Here is a 20,434-nt window from a genome sequence, read left to right as displayed (position 1 = left end):
AAGAAAAAAATAACTGTTATACAAAAATAATAATTTTATATAACAATTACTTTTTTCCTTTTTTCGATCCGATAGCGCAAAATCCCAAGATGGGACAAGGCCTACCTCATTAAGTTTTCGTAACAACGGACTATTTTCCGGAATTAGGTTGTTAGCCTAATATCCAATCTCCTGCCAAAAATAACAAAAAATTTTTCTTAAGATTTCAATTTCAAAATTTTTTATCGTTTTTGGCATAGACTCCACCTCACAGACACGTATTAATGCGTATATTTTAATCTTGGAAAAGGATTTTCGAATCTGTAAAAGAGGAAAAAAGTAATTGTTATAAAAAGTAATTGTTACAAAAATTACGATTTAGTCGGCAATACAGACGGCTTTATGATTCCTTTAAGACAAAGATACAATTATTTTTCTATTATAGATTTTACTCTGAAACTACTACTCTGCATACAAAAGTTGGCTCAAATCGACTCGTGTCGCGACTATTATTAAGGCGCGATCAAACTATAGAGATTGAGATTGAGATTAGATTGGAATCAAAATAAAGTTCACAAAACTTGAGGTTGATTTTCTCATTTCTTATTGGTTAAATTCCAATCCAATCTCAGTTTCAACCTCTAGTCTGATCACGCCTTATTTAGAAGATCTCTATCTCATAATAGGGAGCTTTCCTCTAATAAATATTCAATGTTACTCTCAATGTCTTTTATTACGGTTTTATTAGATCGATGTACAGTACGTTTCGGAAGAGATTTACGCAATTTACTAAAGAAAATATTTCTGCAGATTAAAGATTAACAATATCGTTTTTCTTTATAACTTGATATTATAGCATGTTACTTTGAAACATTAAATTAAAGATAAGTAGGTATATATCGTCCGACTTACGATTACATATATATATAATATATGTATATATATATATATACATCATATATACAAGAGCGTGTGTCCTTACAGCTACCATAGATAAAGAGTGTGGCAAGTTCCATTTATGAAACCTCTACACACCGTGCCACCGTGATTAATTAATAATTAAAAATGCTTGGCGTGAAAAGTTTGAAAATCTTTGGGAAACACACACTACACAATCACACATGTCGTACAATTATTCCTAGGATATTATCTCAATAACGTATGATTAATAGCGACTAGATCGTTAAGAGCTACGATATAGTGGCGAACAGACGATTTGTTTTGTTTGTGTTACACGTCGCTGTTTCTGCTTAATTGTATGTATGTATTAAATTCTCGATTCGTGTTTATTTTATTGATTTATAGGCACACGCGCGGCGTATAAGTTCAGTATCGTATGCGTTTTCTTAAATATTTGCCGTCCTCTTTCGCCCCCTCCTTTAATATTAATTATAATATTATAATATTAAAATATATAAACATAACATTATAATATTAATTAATAAATCATTGAAAAACATCATTAAAATATTTTAATATCATAAGTGTATGCAGATATCTAATTTGAAAATTTGTGAAGAATTTTTTCGTGTATAGTTAAATCGTTGATATTATATTGTCTTGAAAAACTCAGTTGCGCTTGCATTTTATCGTTCCAGACGTGGCACAGTTAATGAAAATTCAATAAAACGCGGACCCGCGCCATAGTTTGCATGGTAGATATGCGTTAGCCACACACAGATATGTATATTCAAACGAAGTGCACGCGCGTGTGTACCTGAAGAAAAATTGATTTATGTACTTTACGCATGAGTCGCTGCAAGCAATGTAAAAAGTCGCGACTCCGAATTTTCATGATAAACGATAGATCAATACATGACAGTGCATATATATGTATAATTCTTCGATGAATACAACGGAATAACGGGTCCGTCGTGCTTTTCACGCACTGTATGCGAGACATAATTTGTGTAACGTGAAAATTGAACAACCGAGTCGTCGAAAATTTTCTTGATAATTTTTTAATCATTCCTGGAAAAAAAAGTATCTATCGTCCCTCTACAACGAAAACTCCCCCTAAAGATTCGAGTCGAAAGTCTAACGTAATTCGAGAGATAGTGTCATCTGTCTACAATTATTACATGATCTCTAATTTCACTAATTGCAATTATAAAAAAATATAAACAACATGGATAATTTTGTATTACGTAATCATATCGCGTTACGAGGATGGCTTCCACAGGCCTAGGGGATGAGCACGAAGGGCGAATGGTATCTTCAATCCTTACCGCAGCATCAGTAATCCCATAATCACCAACATAACGCACGGTCCTAACGCTATACTTCCGCTTGCTGAAAAAGAAAAAGCCAGGATACATCACGTTTTCTGAGAGGGATGTTTCATAAATATTCAGGAAAAATTCGAAGTTTGAACATTTTAAAATTGAAACTTGGCTAAGCGAGTTTAGCTAAAGCGATTTATGCTTAAGGGCGTCGAAAAAAATGACTGAATTAAAAGAAAGTGACACAAATTCCGTGTCCACGAAATTAGATTCTTAATCTTTCTGTCGCTCGTGCGTTTGTGATTCAGTATGTTATAAAATTCCTTCCTTATTCCTTTGGAGAGCTGTCCTTAAGGTTAATATTACATTCATCCGTTTTTTGTCGTACGACAAGCTTTTCAAGCCTGTTGATTAGCTGCAGGACAAAGAGGTTCTCAGATTTCTCAGTCCTGCAGCCAATTAACACGCTTGAAAAATTTGTCGTACGATAAATGTAATATCAGCCTGAAGCCTGTTCTACAGTAGGATCGTAAATTGTAAGCCGTAAGAAATTAACCAATCATATAGTTGATTTTTGTCATATTTAATTATGATTGGCCAATTTCTTACGGTTTACGACTTGCGACCCTATTGTAGAACAGGCATAAAGCGGGTTTTGCGCGAAACGAGTTACGCGTTTGCGCTTTAACTTGCATGATAGAACTAAAACAGCATATCGGGGAGAAATGACGTTGAGTTGCTAAACTATCCGCGTCGGAACAAGCTTCGAGTTGGCAATGTTAAACCAAAAGGGTTGAATCTATTATTTCGGTCACTAAGCTCTTTTCATATGGCTACAGAGCTTATACTTTTTTGCAGACTTGTAATTTAATATTAAAGACTGAACTGTGAAAAACATCAGTTTTTTCAACGGCTTGAAAAATAATTCTTATCCCTTTTAAACTTGGAATAGGTAATGGCTCTTTAAGACCGAATCTTCGTTTTAATTCTTTTAATATTAATGTAAACAAAATGTCACTTGGAGAGTAATATCAAAAACACACTGTATATTTAAATAAATTTTATCTCAGAAATAGTGCGATTACTTTCATACACAGACTTGCAATATAATTAAACTAAAATAATAATATTCCCTCAAATTTTAAATTAAATCGTTGATTTGATACTACTAGCATCTTAAAACTTGTAAAGAACTTGTTGCAAAAAATATTATCTTAGCTAGTATTCGAATCTGGATCTCTCGTATATTGTACGAGTATTCTCCTAATTCATCGAAGCATGTCCAAGTACAAATTCTGATTGAGGTAAGATTTCTTGCAATAAATTTTTTGCAGCCTTTAAGATGCTAGTGACATCAAATCAACGATTTAATTTAATTTAGGGGAATTAGTATTAGTACAGTTGATTGTGTTGTAAATCCGAAAATAATTGGCGCGCATATTTCTGAGACCGTAATAGGCGCTTTTCGTTTAACTTATTGTTAGTTGATTTAGTTTATATAAACGATTCTGTTTCTTAATATTTTTAATATTGTTAGAAACATTATTTTATAAACGAATTAACATTTAATTAATATCTAAATAACATAGTAAATTTTACGTTTCATTTTATTTGTCAGCTTTGACTTACAATTTTATGTCTTTATTTCGGTATCGTGTTAAAATATCAAGAGATATTTAAATACTAATTAATTTAATAATATATTAATTTTATCAAATAATTGAGCTCCAATTTGAAGAGGGGGAAGGTTTTTCTTTTTAAATTTTGATCCATCTTTTTTTTTATAAAGAAATAATGACACGGGTAGCTAAATTAAAAGACAAAAAATCTATGTTCATACGGCGAAGCAGATATTTCACCCTTGTGACTATATGTCATTTATCCTCAGTCAAGGACTGCGGATGGGAGATTTCTCTTTTTACCTAGGATGTGCTCGGCGTGCGTGTGCCCTTGCGCCCTTGTCTCCCTACTCTCCATTACCGGTATCTTCAGAGGCCTCTCACCCTCTATGCTGAGCTCATTCGATTTCCAATATACGGTATATATTCTTGCCAGGCATTTGATCTTCAAGTCTCCCTTCTTGAAGTGCTTCAAGCGCAGACGGAACTCTAGACCGAGTGTGGAAGTCTCTAGATCGTTCCGGTCCACGTCGACGGGGTAAGACTTCAAGGACTGCTGCTCGACCTAATCGAAGTGAAGAAGAGGGACTGTATATTCTCTCTCGATCTGAACGATGATGATGATAATAACACGGATTTTCTTAGTCATAAATATTGGGTTGGAACAAAAGTTCGTAGTACTACTTCATTTGTATTATGTGTGTGTATTTACATATTTTTATTTTAATTAGACATTTATATGTTTTTATCATTCAAAAGAATGAAATTTCAGTTTCAAGAATCTATTCTTTAATTGCGGTACGCGATGATTTTTAACGGAGTATGAGCAATTAAAGTCAAAATGTTCCTTTTATTTAATCTGTGATAACTCAATCAGTAATAAAAATTCTTAAAACCATTTTTTTAAATACGATTTTATAGGTACGTAGGGAAAACTTTAAGCTTTCACGAAAGTTGAAAATTTTTTCAAGTTTTTCTTTTTAAATATGTAACAAGCTCACAAAATGAGGAAAACATTTGCCATTTTATCGAACCCATAGTTTTCCATATATATATGTAAAAAATGACTAAATTCACAGAAACTCAAAAGATATCGTGACCTCTTGAAAGTAAAGAGATGTTAAGCTTTAAAACTCTTATTTAAATTTAAATCATTTTTAACAAAGTTATGACTGCTTGAATTTTGAAGTTCGTAGCATTACGAACTTTTGTTCTAATTCAATATTTGCTAGCGCGTAATCAGCATGGTTTAAATCTTTGCGGTATATTGACGACGTGTCTTTAAAATTTTCATAACTAGTTTTCTAGAGGAATAGTGATGCTGAAGAGATCCTTTCTCAATTCTAAACACGAATTTTACTTAATGGAATAAAATCAGAGTGAATATTGATAGCAAATTGGTTGGAATCAAACTGGAATGGAACAAGATAATGTTATACTCATAATAAGCAATGATGTCAGCAAAGAATTAAGTAAAGAACAAATGATAACCTTCTAAATATGCGAGATCATTTTAAGAATCATTTTAATATGTTCTTAGACATATATCTTTTTTTTTTAAATTAAATGTAATAACATTGTCAGTACTTATCATCGTAAATTAAATACACAGCATTATCTGTCTAATCTACTTTGTTCCAGGAAAATTGACTCTCTTGACCCGCGAGCTCCCTGAGAGCACTACGTAAACTTTTAATATCGTTTAGCAGAAGATTGTTATCTTTCTCATTAAATTTTGTTACAACTTTTGTGATAAAAATTAAGAAGTACTCCAACATGTGACACTAATTCTAATCATGATAATAAAATTATTCAATGCCTTACTGTTACACACACGCACACACACATTTCTTCGCGCGCATTATAATATTTTTCATGTTTAATGCGAATTTCACATCTTTTTCTAATTTCAACGGTTAACACCATAATTTGCAAGATATCCTCTCCGAATAATATAGATAAAGATTAACCAATAAAAACATTTTGTATTTGTGTTGAAAACGATCCACTCAAGTCCTTGTTAAAATTTTGTGTTAATTTTTTAACATATATATTCGAATATTATATAATTAAACATAACGTGATTTAAGTAGATTTAAATTAATATTCAGCATTTTTTATCGTTAAAATAACACAATTTATGAGTAAATAAACAAATAAAAAATATGTTTAAAACGTAAATTCTCTACAGATGAATAAATAAAATATGTGTTAATTTAACATATCATAAATGTTAATTTTACTAAAAAAGACATGCTCCCATGGTTTGTTGTTTATCAATTGTGTTAGTATTATCTTTTTTGTTTATTTTTTAAAATAATATTTTTGTTACCTTCTAACATATTTAGCTTGTGTTGAATTAACATAAATTTTAGTGGATCGTTTGAGACACGTGAAATGTGTTAAATTTGACACCAATTTTCTAACGGTGATTCTGTAATCTAAGATTATCGATTTTAATTCCGATTAAATATAATCCCGATTTTAATAAGTCATGATATAACGTCGATGCTGAAAGACTATAATCAGGCGGTTTTGAATGCGCGCGAGCGTCCGCTCGCAACACCCGAAGATTAATTACCCAAGAACTAATTATTTGTTCGCGTATGAAAAATGAAAAAGCTTCGCACACACCATAGAATGCACTTTGTAAAATTAATTCTCGAGCTTTGTTAGCGCGTAATCGTAGGTCAACGAGACATTAACGGTCACGTTGGTGATCGTCGTTGCAGATGTGCGTTATTTTCGCGAAAGAACGAAATTCGTCATAATAGGAAACTTTTGGCAGAGAGAGAGAGAGAGAGAGAGAGAGAGAGAGAGAGAGAGAGAGAGAGAGAAATTAAGTAAAGAGTAACTGTTATGATTTTCCTTGTGATTGTAATATCCAATACGTTTTTATAGACGTAATTTCGTATCACGATGGCAGTAAAACATGTTGTATTACGAAGAAAAAGTCTTTATTAAGATAGATGTGAAAGTTTATTAACTTTGTCACTCGTAGGAACATATGACGTATATTGTAGTGTTAGAATTCGAGCCTGAAAAGTGTAAAGTTTACTTGGATTTCATTAAATTAAATATTAATTTAAAACTTGATTAATGTTCAATTAAAATTTCATTACATTATACGTATAAAATAGAATAAATAAAGAATAAAATTTTCGATCCCGTAATTAATTATTATCTCGAAAAAATTCAAAATAATATAGAGTTCTTCTTTATTCTTGAAAAATTGAAAAATAATTAGAGAATCAAATACGTAATACGTGATATAATGAAATATGTTTCTGATTAATAATAATATTAATAATAGGTACAACTATTTTAGAAAATTCGTATTTTAGATAAAGCTTATTCCTGTTACTCAACTGCATCGTATGTAAGCGTGCGCGAATCTCTAGACTATTCTAAACGGATTTTCCGGGATCATGGCGTATCTCGGATGTTAGTGACGTTGCCGCGAACCTTTTACGTTTCCGACAACATGAGAAGGCATTCACAGTTGTGGTACGCAGACAAATAGAGAAAGCAAGGGAGAAAGAGAATAAGAGAAAGAGAGAGAGAGAGGGGGGGGGGGGGGGGGAGAGATATGCTTCGTGTCTCGAGCACTCACAGGGTCGCCGTTGATGAACCAGCTGAGCGTAGCATGTGGCTTCGACCTCGTCGAAGTGCAATTGAACCGCACGACGTCGCCGACTTGATAACGATGTTTCCCGGGTCGTGCCGTGATAACGGGTTCGTCTTCCGGGAGGGCTGGAATTATGTAGATACACGTAAAACGAGCTGCTATGACAAAAAGAATGCGATGTTCTTCGATTAGACGAAACGACTGGGCTTTTAACTAATTGCCCACTCAAATATTTTTGCGCAATGCCGCTTAAACTATAATTAATTTTCTATAATTTTGTTGCGGCGAGCTTAACTTGTTTACGCTTACCAATGTGGAAATTTTAATGGAGTAACATTTTACTGTAATCATTGCACTCGATATAACGCATTTAACTTTATACACGCTTCATATGATAGATATATAAACGTGCGCTCGGGGTAATCGACGCAAAAATTGAAGCGATCGAGATCTTGTCCCTCGGTAGAGATAATAAATAATAATCGAATCGCGTCCTGGATTAAAAGGATTGGATGGAAAACCAGCTGCGGATCTTATTTAGACTTGAACGGTTAAAGCTCCACATAGTTGTGCCATAGAAATCTTTTTAATCGATATTTTTCATACGATATTATTAATGAAGTGTTTAATTTGTGAAGAATGTTGCGTAAGCGTTGGTAATATTCGAGCTAGGAATAATTGAAGATGAGAAAGCATGGGCAGATTTTACGTCAATGAATTTAACGTTCATGGAAATCGCGATAAATAATTGAGAGCGAATATCGGTTTCGAGTTTGTCATGTCTGCGACTGAAGAAAAGCGCTTCGCTTCCGCCGGTGCGCACGATGATAATAAGGTAATTAAGACTAACGAAAAGTGTTTCAAACGATAAGTCGTAGACGCATTACCGTCGGAAGAATGAATCATCAGTGATTCGTCACTGGTCGTAGGTCGATATTTTTGAGGGATAGGTAATGTTCCCTCTCACAAATCAAAACCAACGCGATGAAATTAATGAATTAACTCTTTCGGAGGTATTAGAACTGCGATTTGTTTTAATTCGCGCGTAAAGTGGCTTATGAAATCTTCAAAGCCGTTAAAATATCTAATCCTGCAGTAGAAAATCTCTCTTCTTCCTTTTTTTCTTCTTGAACGTGGAACCAAAATCCTTTCATCAAATGATACGTATAAATCTTTGTCTCGGAATTAAACCGTTCCAAGGTATATCTCACACCGTGGACTACACGACAAATGTGATAAAACTGATAAATCTCTTCTTCGCGGTTTAATTTTAATTCAAACATGAATAAGATCATGATTAATCGGCACAATTTCTTTATTTTCTTTTCGGTTGACCGTAATAACATTTGCTCGGATAATGAGAATCGGTGAAGAATAGTAGCGTCGCCTTGTGAGGCTAAATCAACGACGCAATATCCCAAAGTTTGCGAGAGGCCTGGATTGTCATTATTGCGCGATTTCTTTGAAAGATAAAACTCTTAATTAATACTAATCTGCTCGCCGTCGCTTCTTACCGATTATCGTCATATCCGAATGGTCGGAAACGGTCTGGAAAGACGGTGCCTCCGCTGAAACCTCGCATCTGTAGCGTCCCGTGCTCATGAGGTTCACGGAACGAAGGATGACCATTCGTTGAGTGGATTCGTGAACCTGAAAGACAAAAAAAAAGATGCATCCAAAAAACATTTTGCCAATAAGCGCGAAACTTCTCTTAACATTTCCTCTAAGCAAAAAATCTTACATACATCAGGCGCATGTATTTATAACATGTATTCATTTATAAAAATAAGGACACATGAGCTATGATCAAAAATAAATTCTTCTATAGAAAATTCTATTATAATAACTCGAATAGCCTTTTGAAGTAAAAGGATATACAAGATACTAGCACGTTTATTTGTTAAAAGAAGTTTGTCATTTACGTGCTACCGTAACTACGTGTTAGTACATGACATGCAGGACATTCTTCTAGCATTAAGAGAATTGCAATCTTAAATCCAGCACCTTATAATTATACGAAATTCCTCTACTTTGTTGAGTATCTTCTTAAGATCGTATATAATGGAAAGTCCTCTGACATTAACACGGAACCGCTAATCGCGGCAGAATATTTTTTTTTGGATGTAACATTGCGACATAACGGGCAATTCGTCATGCTGTGAAAACTCGCAAACTGACTCGATAAAATACATGGGCATAGAATTAAAATCTTCCTTAACGTAATCTGTTTATTCTATTGATCAAAAAAATAGAACTGAAAAAACTACCTCAAAGAATTACATAAAATTTCCATTATCTCATATATTACGAGATGCATCCCAAAAGTAAGTTTCTCTATTATAGGAAAAAAATTAGTTATGTTATGTATTCTAGAAATTTTTTTGGAGTATATGTTGACATTTTTTTCCTTTACAGTCACCTTCAATTGCAACCATAATTAGTTGAACCAATTTGAATTAAAAGATATATCAATACAAAACGTGTCCAACTGCAAACTATGTATAATAATTCAATTTTGATTGCAAGAAACGAAAGTGTTACAAATATTCATCATTAAAGAAGAAAGTCTTTTTGAAAAGTCTTTAAAAAAGCTTTTTAAAAATGTTTTCTTACTTCATGATGTGTCTCCATTCAACAAGATGAATACAGGATTTATTGGCATAGTTTGGGAATATTTTAGTCATCCACCATAGATTCTCTCTAGACCGACTGATTTTCACCTGTTTTCTGTGCTAAAAATATTTGAAAAAATGTGTGGCAGCGACGATGAAATTAAAACTGAAGTGAAATCATGACTCCAATTAAAAAACACATTTTTTCATACCACAGACATTAAAAAATTGGTGTCACGTTACAAGTGTTAAAATTTTAATGGTAACTACGTTGAGAAATAACTTAAGGACTGAGTTAAAAAAAATAAATTTTCTAATTGTCCTACCTTACTTTATTTTCCTACGATAGGGAAACTTACTTTTGGCATGCTCCTTGTACTATTAAATTGCTTTATCGACAATAGGAAGTTTTTGCAATATCATGTGTTTAGATACAGTGAACGCTAAAATCATGTTATTTAGTGGAAAGTCGCACACGCGCAGACTTTCCACTATGACGTTCACCGTATCTGGATACATGATATTGCAAAAACTACCTAATATCTTCCTATTAACTCCTTACATTACGTACAAATTCCGCGTTTATAATGTTATTTCCGAGGACCGGATTTAATGCCTAGTTTTCACGATGCTTCTCTAATCTTGGTAAATAAATGAAACAATACAATTGAGAAATATATTCATCTTTCGCCCGAAATGAACGTTCTTCCGACAACTTGTGTCGTTCCGCTGGTAGCCCAGTGAATCACTCATCATTCTCGGGCACAGAACTGGGCTTGCTCCAACGTAGTTTTCATACCGCGGGAAGATGGAAATTTTTCGTATCACTCAATGGCGTGGAAAACCGCGCGCGTGATATAGTCGGCGAGGAATTGAAATTATTGGAAATATCATTAACCTAAAAGAGGGAAACCGCGACTAGAAAGGGGTGGCGAGGAAGAGCGACCCTCTTGGGATCAATTTGTAATGCGTTATCTTTTGCGACGACGACGACGACGACGACGACGACAAGGGCGAAAGGTAATTTTAGATGTGCCGCGCAGTGTGATGAAGACGCGCTTAACGAACAACGACCCCGCATTAAATTAGTGAAGAACGCGGGGTAGAAACAGGGGAAAGGGGATAGAGAAGGAGAGAAGCCGGGTCATCGTCGTCAGCATCCCCACAATTTTCATCTCCGCGCGCTGGGAGAGCATTTCACGATTCATTATACTAATCGATGTAATTATAAACAGCGATAACAACCGGGTAGACCGATAATTTCTAAGGGCGCTCCCGAGCGCCAATCTCGCGCGGGTGATTAATGTTAATATTAAGGCTCATTATGATCAAGATCGCGTACCGGTGGTCGCCTCGTCTTTGTTTATTCGCCGCTCGGCGTGCATAATGCAACATTAATCCGATGTCTTGACGTGAATGAAAAGCTATTTTGGCCGCGCGCGCCTGAGATGAGAATATTTCGGGAAAGCTGCTCTTATACATGTAATATTTATTTATTTATTTATTTATACAGGAATGTGGAAGCTTCCTTTTGCAAACGTCGCTCACTTGACTGAGACGCATGAACGCATTTCTCTCTCTCTCTCTCTCTGAGAGAGAGTGGGAGGCAGGATGAGGGGGGAGAGGGAGAGAGAGATTTGAAAATAAAATTTCGAAAATAAGATCTACAATTTTTATTGCCAAAATCAGCATCTGTTTTTATGATTTCCATCGTGCATGGTGCAGGCACCTTTGCGCGTCGTGTTGTCAATCGCACGCTCGTATTCTCAAACTGGTTCACGTTTTGCTCTCCTATTTGTTTACCGATTGGGAAAAATATCAGAGCGAGCAGAACGCGCGATTTATTTTTAAACGACACAAATATGAAGGTGGACATGGGAACGTAGCTCAGCCGTTCGAGTCTAGATTTTGACTCCTTGTGATTGACGCGCATTTGAGAATTCGAGTCGGTACGATCAAAAGTGGATCAATCATGCCCACTTCCTGAGAAACACATCTATCGGGAATTCTAAATAGGCGCGGAATCAAAAACACCGTGTACGTACACTACGAAAGCTTTCTTTTCCGAGGCTTCAATCGTCCACGTGTTTAAGACGATTCACGACGGTCAATTGTACGTATCGGACGCGAAGCGCGAGAATTGGATAAGGATTCAACACGAGAGTGAGCCGAAGAATGTCCCGATCTTTCTATTCGAAGATTTATGCCATTCTTATGCCGGATCCTTTCAATTTTGTTCGTCGTAAAGTGCCAATGTTGAGGAATGAGGAGAATCTTCGCTTACAGAACCCATCTTAATGTGACAGAAAGATTACATTTCCGAGATAAATTTCATATAGATTAGGATTTTGATTCGGTCTTTTTATTATTAAAGTAAAAAAGTTTAACGTAAAAAATAAAGAGAGAAAGAGTGTGAAAGCAGTTAGTTATCCTTACGACTGCTGAGACACCGGGTTGGAGGAACACCAGAACAGGTGGCTTCTCCTGAGGTACGAATCGGTAGAATTCGTTGCCGTCCTTGTACCACTTGACCGAGTACAGCTTCTCGCCGTCCAGATTAAAGTTGCACTCGAGGCTTACATTTTGCCCGAGCACCGCGTGCTGCGGCACTATCAGCTCCAGCATCCTCAAACCGTTTGTTTCTGCAACACATATAGGAAGCGGATGCGAGATCAGAGGAAAGGCGCATGAGAGTATACGCTTGTGTTGAATGTTACACGAGACAACGAGTTTTCAACGAAAAGATCTTACTTAAGGAAATTAAACTAGACACGGGTAATTGGAGTAACAGTTTTCGCAGCTGTTTTTGTTGAGCTTAATTCTACTGTTGAAAACAAATATCAGTTAGAGGAATAATAACAGTTTGTAATTAAAACATCAAAAGAGAAGATATATTGTCGCATTTAGAAGTCACAGCATCCTATAATTTCCCATTTCATGCGTTAAAAAAGATCAATGTATCAATGATATTTGTTATTTAAACTTTAACAAATAAAAGGAATTTTATTGTACGTAAAAAGACAAAAAAGTAGAATTCTATAATTAGTAGATATAATTTACATCTTTCATACGTTATTTCTTTTCAAGCCTTGAATTATGTTTAAAATCAGAAATTGTATTCTAATACATTTTACATGTAAGAATAATATAGTTAAATGCATCGTCAAGCAAATGTTAAAAACATATAATGGAGCATGAGACTTTCATCCAACGAAAAAAATAAATTCAAGCGCGTGACTCTAGAAGATCGCGATCCCCTTTTGCGAGATGCGTGGACGTTCGGATGAGTCGTTCAAAGAGGGAGAGGAGATCAAAGAAGCCACGAGAGACATCGCAGCGATGAGGGTGAATAAGATGTGCGCGACGCGCGTATCTTTTCTGTGGATGCTGCAACGATTCGAATCGCCGAGAATATTCCACGAGAATAGTATGTAACCCACCGAAACCTATCGTATACAGGAAACACAGAGAGAGAGAGAGAGAGAGAGAGGGGGGGGGGGGGGAGGAATTTGCGACGAACACGTCGACGGAGCTCAAGACTAGAAGGATGATGACGATAACGTCAGGTAAACAGGTGGTTGCTGCGAATAACGAAGACGTCTACGACGTTTATAAACAAGGTATTAATTTCTTGACACGCTCTTGTTCGTGAGCAAGGCGAATTAAATGTTTATTTCGAATAATGGCACGATATCTCTCGCTTATCATCAATGACACATCAAGTATTATTAGACAAAAAATAGAACATTTTACTTGAATATAAGATATTTTGAAATAGATTTATGGGATATCGGTCAATGATATTTTTGAATGAAACTAAAAGTTGCATAAAAAATTTTCAAATATTCTTAAAAAAGATTAAAAGTTGTAATAATAGATCGAATAATTGTCAGAGAAAAGTTATTAATTAATTTCTTTTTTAAAAAATAAAAAATAGATCTTTTTTTTTATTAATAAGATTAGATTAATCAGTTCATAACTTTTATATAATTCTGATGATATATGTATAATTAATGAAGTTAAATAATGAAGTGTTATTCGCAACAATACAGAGGCTTCTGAATCGTATAGATTTCGATTTGATTCTCACCGTATAGATTTTGATAGGAGAGACGTCAATAATACGATAGCGAAGCTACTTTAAGGCACTGGCTTAAAGTTTCCAGTGCAACGGGTTAAGTGAAAATGTACTTTTGATTGCCGCCTTTACGGTGGACAGAAGATAAGTACAAGGGATAAACACATAGGAGGGAATAAGTGCGAGCATGGGCGCCGTCGGAATTTTTTCCCCAGCTTTCTTGCTTCTTCCCACGATTATTTCAATTATCTTGCTAATAGTGCACGGTAAAATTTCCTGCTTCTATAACAAAAGTTCCATGAAAATGATAATGAAGCGGTATTTCTCAACAAGACTTTTTTCATCTCGTGGCACCATGGAAAACCAAGAAGACTGTATCTCGACGCTCATGACCGCGTCGTGCAATTTCTGGAACAACAAGGGATAAGAAATAATTCCTGCGCTTCGTTACGTTCGCACATTACGAAGACGAGGAAACTAGCTTATAGCTTCCGGCAGGATGACCATATTTTCCTGCAAATAGGACAATATAGCACGGTGCAACCAAGAGACAATTTTCAGAATTGAAAACTTCTATTAAATTAAATTATGGAGGATCAAAGTTAATTTAAATGAAATTAAAAAAAATATATTTTGCATCTACATAAATGTAGACAACAATACGTAAATTACAGAATCAATTTTCTGTTTATTGTACACATTCCTTTTCAAACTCTTCTTAGAGACTTTAAGGACAGGATGTACATCTCTAGCGAAATGTAGTCGTATTATGGCAATGCGCCGCTGCGTGATATGGATAATCGTGAGAACTATTCGCGTTGCATGTTGAAACATACAGTCGAATTCTCACGCGTGTCCACGCGTATTTACCCATACAAAAGACTCATAGAATGGAGAAGTGCGTGTTACATCGAAAAAAAAATACTTTAGTTAAATCATTCTTTTTTCGGTTTCTGCCATTATAAATATATGTTCCGTTTAAAACGGAATTTTCGCGCTATAAATAAAAATTTGTTCATATTTACCATTATATACCAATTTAATAAGGAAATACCATTACGAAAATTAAATAAAATTATTTATATATACTAATAAAACTTTAATAAATATTCGTACAAAAGTTTATTTGTACGAATTCATTTAGTCGTTTAAAAATTATTTACTCCAGCAAGTTATTGTGCTATGTAAGTTATTATATAAGCCAAATTATTTGTTGTTTTATTGTTTTGCAATTGGTTTCAGAGCGTATTCGGAATAAAATGTTGTTGACTGATATCAACTAAAAATGTTAATAAAAAAACGGATACCAAATAAACATTTAATCAAAAATATACGAAATCAATTAACCAAGTATTTCGTACATTACACAAGATGGACACATAAGATGGACTGAAAGTAACTAAATTAGTCAACTGGATTATAGTGAAGAAAAAACTTAGTGTGCCCGGATCGCATTAATTGCACTTCTGTGAATATATTATTCCAATACAATATTTGCATTATTATAAAAATATAAAAATAATAAACATATTATATATAGTGACATAGTTTGCGAGATAAAAATATATTCGCAAAACATATTGGTCCTAGAATATTGCGATTTAATGCGACCCGGGCACGCCAAACGTATTTTTCTTCACTATAACTTCAGTTGACCATTTTAGTCACTTTCAGTCCATGTATCTTGCGTAATAAAATACTTGGATAATTACATTTATTTTGAATCCGTTTTTTATCAAGAGGAATATAAAATTTGATATTTTTTTTAACGTTTGGCGTATATTTTTTCTTTTCTTAAAAAGATTTTTTTAGGGTTGGCTTTTTTAGTTGATTTTTTAACTGATATTTTTATAACCAAAACATCCTTAAGATATTAGGTGTAAGAAATATACATATCTATATTGCAAATGTATAACTTGACGTATCCCAAGAACATATTTCTAAAAATGCCAATAAATAAGTAATAAAATACTAAATAAATGACATTAAATAGATATAGTCCTTGATTTTCTAATGCTTTTTCTCTTTCGCTCCAGAAATAGTTGAACCGCTAATTTGCGGCGTTAGAGTTAATGCAATTGTCTCGAATGATATTTCCGCGTTAAACGGGAATCGAATACGGCTCGCGCTAACGGCATTATCGGTTTTTCGTCAGCAGAAATCTATTCCAATCGTAAACATAATTGATTGCATTATGCTCTCTATATTCCAGAATTATCCTCGCTCTCATAGAACTTGATTTTTTGCTTTTAAGTGGCGACAGGTACATTTAATATTCTCGCAAATTCCCTAAGTATATAATTCTTCCTATTGAACGATGATTAAAGTAAAAGAAATGTTTTTATATAATTTACATCTTTACAATTTATGGAAACAGAAATAAAATTCAATATTTAAATGATATTTGATATTTATGACGAATGTCTTATGATATTTATGACAACACCAGCAAAATCCATCGGGCTTACTTATTCGCGTCGTGCTTTTTCACACGAACGCCTCGCAGCATCGCGATGCCGAGCAACTTTCTTAATAAATGTCCTCGGCGCCCGTTATTTTATTATAAAATCGCTGAGTCTGTGATACGAAGTCCCAACTTCTAATATCTCTTCACTTTAATTTAACCCTTTACGGCATAATGTTGTACAGATATAATACCTATATCATCCAAGTTTGTTTTTTCAATAAATCAATTGTTTCGCGTACTTCTTTAGCATATTTGGTATTGCTGGATTGTTGAGAGGTTCCTCTAACTAATAAATCAAATTTTATAATTATATTTTAAACAAATAGTTTGTTATTAATGAATATATACCGCGAAAAACTGTCGTTTTTAGTGAATAATTTCGTTTGTATAAAAATTTTTATCATTAACAAATACTTCAAGATCACTATTTGGAGATTTTCGAGGTCGCTGATCATGAATTTGATATCAAAAGTACAATATTCGAAATGCCATATAATATGGCGGACCTACATAGCGAACAAAATTTTCAAAATTGTTCATCATTGTTGATCATTAGAAAAAAACGTGCCCCAAGGGATTAATATAAAATAACGCGAGTGCACGTATGCTTTCTCCTTCTGTTCATACGAATTACATATATTAATGCTTGGTGTTCCTACGTGTTTCGACGTATTCGTATAATTTCGCATTGTGAAACGTCACTCTCGAAATTAAATAACAAGTGATGCCTCAGTACGATCTGGCTATATTCGTATATTAAGTAATATACCGTCACTCGTCATTCTAAATATCCTAGTTCATGAATTTATGAAGATCAGTCTATTAATCTACCGTTAATGTTTTTAATTATTAACACAGCCGTTAAATTAAATTGCAAATGTCAATTTCAATCCTTCCTTTTGGATGTCGGGTCATCATTTACAATACTTTAGCGTGTTGTTATGCAAGAATAGAGGCACAAAGAAACCTCATAGGAAATTATTCTTAAGTATGCCAATACGTGCGCAGCACAATATAGACATTTACTTTTGAATCGCGTAACTCGACAGAACGTTGAACGCTTGACTCGAGTTTCGCTTCTTTTTTGGGGGGGAGGAAAAAGAAACCTTTGCGTGTTATGACAGCACTATGAAAGGACTTTAACAAATTGCCTTTTAACGACCTGATACCGAGCCATTTCGTCCTTCCCCCGGACGCATTCCGCAATGAGCCCGTGCAGCGTATGGACGGTTAATTTAACGTAAACTTTAGCCTCTCGCAACATAAAATAATGAACATAATGAATTTGATCGAGCGCCCATTGCCGCCGTCGCCCCTTTTCTCCTCTTATTTTTATTTATCCAGGGGATGAATTGTACATAGAAGAAGGATCAGCGTTCATCTACCGATTTAATTTCTGCCTATTACCGAAAATCACAGCGGTGTTGACCATCTCCAAACTCCGATTTTACTACGCTCTTTCTCTTTCTCCCCTCAACTAGGAATCTAAAAAATTCGTAAAATGTGAGAGATTCGATATATCTTCGTAACTACGCACCCTCGACTTCAACATTGTTTGCGAATAAATTTTTGTTGTATTTTTTTATTCGAATAAAATGGTGGCATTAAATAGATAGAGAAAGAAAGAGAGGAAAAGAAAAGGAGAACACAAAAGGGAGGAGAAAACGAGTTTTATTACGTTTTATATTGAGCTTTTCAATATACGTGATATATGAACGAAGTTTCATCCCTTATTTGTTATTCGCGAATTTATATTGTCTAGAATCATGAAGTTATATAAAATTTGATCCGTTTTTAAACCCATTCTTACATTATTCGTACGACATATTGGATTTTCCGCGGAGAGAATAACCGCCGAATCGAATAGAACAACACTTACAAAGACGAGCACTGTTCAGTCCCGTCAGCGTAATGTAGTCTATAACAATAGCCGTCATTACGTCTTACAATTCGCAGTAATGTGAAAAGTTACATTAATTAAAAATTTCAAGATGGAAACGTTTACATTCCGAGTGTCCTCTTGCAATGTTTATTATCCTCTTATTAAGCGTAATTGTTAGATGTAACAATAACGCAGGTCTACAATTTTCAATATGTTCTCTTCTAAATGCAAAGTGGAGAGAAAAATAAAATAAAAATGTTATATATACATAATACTGTAGCAGAGGAAGAAAGAAGAGCGATGTTTCATCAACATAACGTGCTCTTATCGCGTTACAAATATTTGTGACGATAGTATTACATTATAGGTATTTATGGATTTTAATGATGTAACGGGATATCGAGTGGCACGATGCGACGCGGCGCGACAAATTAAGCAACAATGTGTTTTAAGGGTAAATGTCTGCAACACGACTGTGGGTTTCGAAAATTGAGTCCTCCGAGTATACAACAATTACAGGCAGGCGTAACTGAATTACGACTGCTCGTGTGGAGAGATGCACTCGAAGACAGGAATACTTCAAGGCAAGAGACTGATGGTGGTACTTGACATCGCCCGGAATTGCCCTCCCCCCCCGAGTGTTCGCATCAACCCTCTTCCTCTCCTTTCCCCTGAGAGGCCCCGGTAGTCCCTTTTCCGGAATTCCAAATACACGGTGCGCCATTTCGCCGCTTTATTTATGGCCGTTGTGTGCTCGTCGCTGAGGCTCGTTGCGAAAATTAACGTGGTTGAGAGCGTCGTTAAAAAATGACCGCAGGATACCGCGAGACGTCTTAACAAGGAACAACGGTAACGAGAAAAATTTCGATCCTCGCGCGTAACATTTGAAATCCCACGACATTTGATGGCGAGGTGGGCGAGTTTCTGTCGCGCGAGCAAGAAAAGGTAGGTACAAGTAAAGTAATAATTCCCCGAGACTCCAGTTTGCTCTTCTCGCTAAGAAATAGTTACGTTGCGCGATACGATGTCTATGCCATGCGTTTTAGTAGCCGTTAGTAACGGCGAAATGTAGGTCGAATGTTTCGAAAAACTTTCGCAATCTGCTTCTCCTTCAATGCTCTTCGATTCGTAAAGTTCGCGAAATTTCACGGCGGTTCGAGTGCTGATAAAAATTAACTGTAATTTTCTACGTGACGATGAAGTGGCTGGATTTTTAGTTTGCAAAAGGATCGAAGAAAGATTTTCTGCACTGCAGTCTAAAAGAAAGAAAAAAATAAATCTGCGAACGGGAGCATGTTTTCATAAAAAATACAGGCAAGATTATTCTTTTAATTACCATTTAATTATAAATGCTTATTGTTGGAAAAAATAAGTCCGTTTAAAGATCGAGAGCGAAATGATTTTATGTAACAGGGAAGAAAGATGAAAGTAAAGCTCGCTAAAAAAAACGATGAAAACAGATTATAAATTGAGCCGGCTGTGAGCTCCCAATAAAAACGAGAATAATTTTCAGCCGGTAGAAAGACTAATAGTGGTCTGGACAACATGGCACGAGCGCAGGTTGCACCGCGACAATTAAGAAAAAAATAAATAAAAGCATAGTGGACGGGCGAATATATTAATGATCCTCTCTCGATGACAATTCGTGAGATATTTGTCAGTGTTACACAAACGCGTTTGAATGACAATAATTAAGAAAGAAAGAAAGTCAAGAGAGCAGGTGAATACACACACACATATATATAGCGACGCTAGCAAAGTCGGAATAATTTTGTCTCCTGCGCGTGCGCGTGCCAACATTACAATCGCCCTTAAATTAATGCGACTTTTCCGCGTCGTCTGCCTGCGGCGTGTGGCAGGCGGCCGAAGACCCGCGATATTTCATCAAATTACCTTTTCGCTGTCCGCGGGGGTCTCTCCGGTCCGCCGCGCGTTATGCTCGATTTT

General features: G+C 35.1%; 1 protein-coding gene across 1 annotated transcript in view; it reads right to left on the bottom strand.

Annotated features, from left to right (window-relative positions):
* Positions 1-1,476: 1,476 nt before the first annotated feature.
* The window catches only part of LOC108767908 (uncharacterized), a 132,168-nt gene continuing 113,210 nt past the window's right edge, over positions 1,477-20,434 (bottom strand). The window contains exons 2-6 of the mRNA XM_018518054.1: positions 12,497-12,702; positions 8,963-9,098; positions 7,434-7,573; positions 4,124-4,385; positions 1,477-2,271 (exon numbers count right to left, since the gene is read on the bottom strand). Of these exons, the coding sequence (XP_018373556.1) occupies positions 2,204-2,271; positions 4,124-4,385; positions 7,434-7,573; positions 8,963-9,098; positions 12,497-12,702 (812 nt within the window). The 3' untranslated portion in view covers positions 1,477-2,203. The remainder of the gene's footprint in view (positions 2,272-4,123; positions 4,386-7,433; positions 7,574-8,962; positions 9,099-12,496; positions 12,703-20,434) is intronic.

Source organism: Trachymyrmex cornetzi, unplaced genomic scaffold (assembly GCF_001594075.2).
Source record: "Trachymyrmex cornetzi isolate Tcor2-1 unplaced genomic scaffold, Tcor1.1 scaffold121, whole genome shotgun sequence".
Lineage (NCBI taxonomy): Eukaryota > Metazoa > Arthropoda > Insecta > Hymenoptera > Formicidae > Trachymyrmex > Trachymyrmex cornetzi.
Note: the sequence above shows the minus strand (reverse complement) of the source record. Positions and strands in the feature narration are given on the sequence as shown.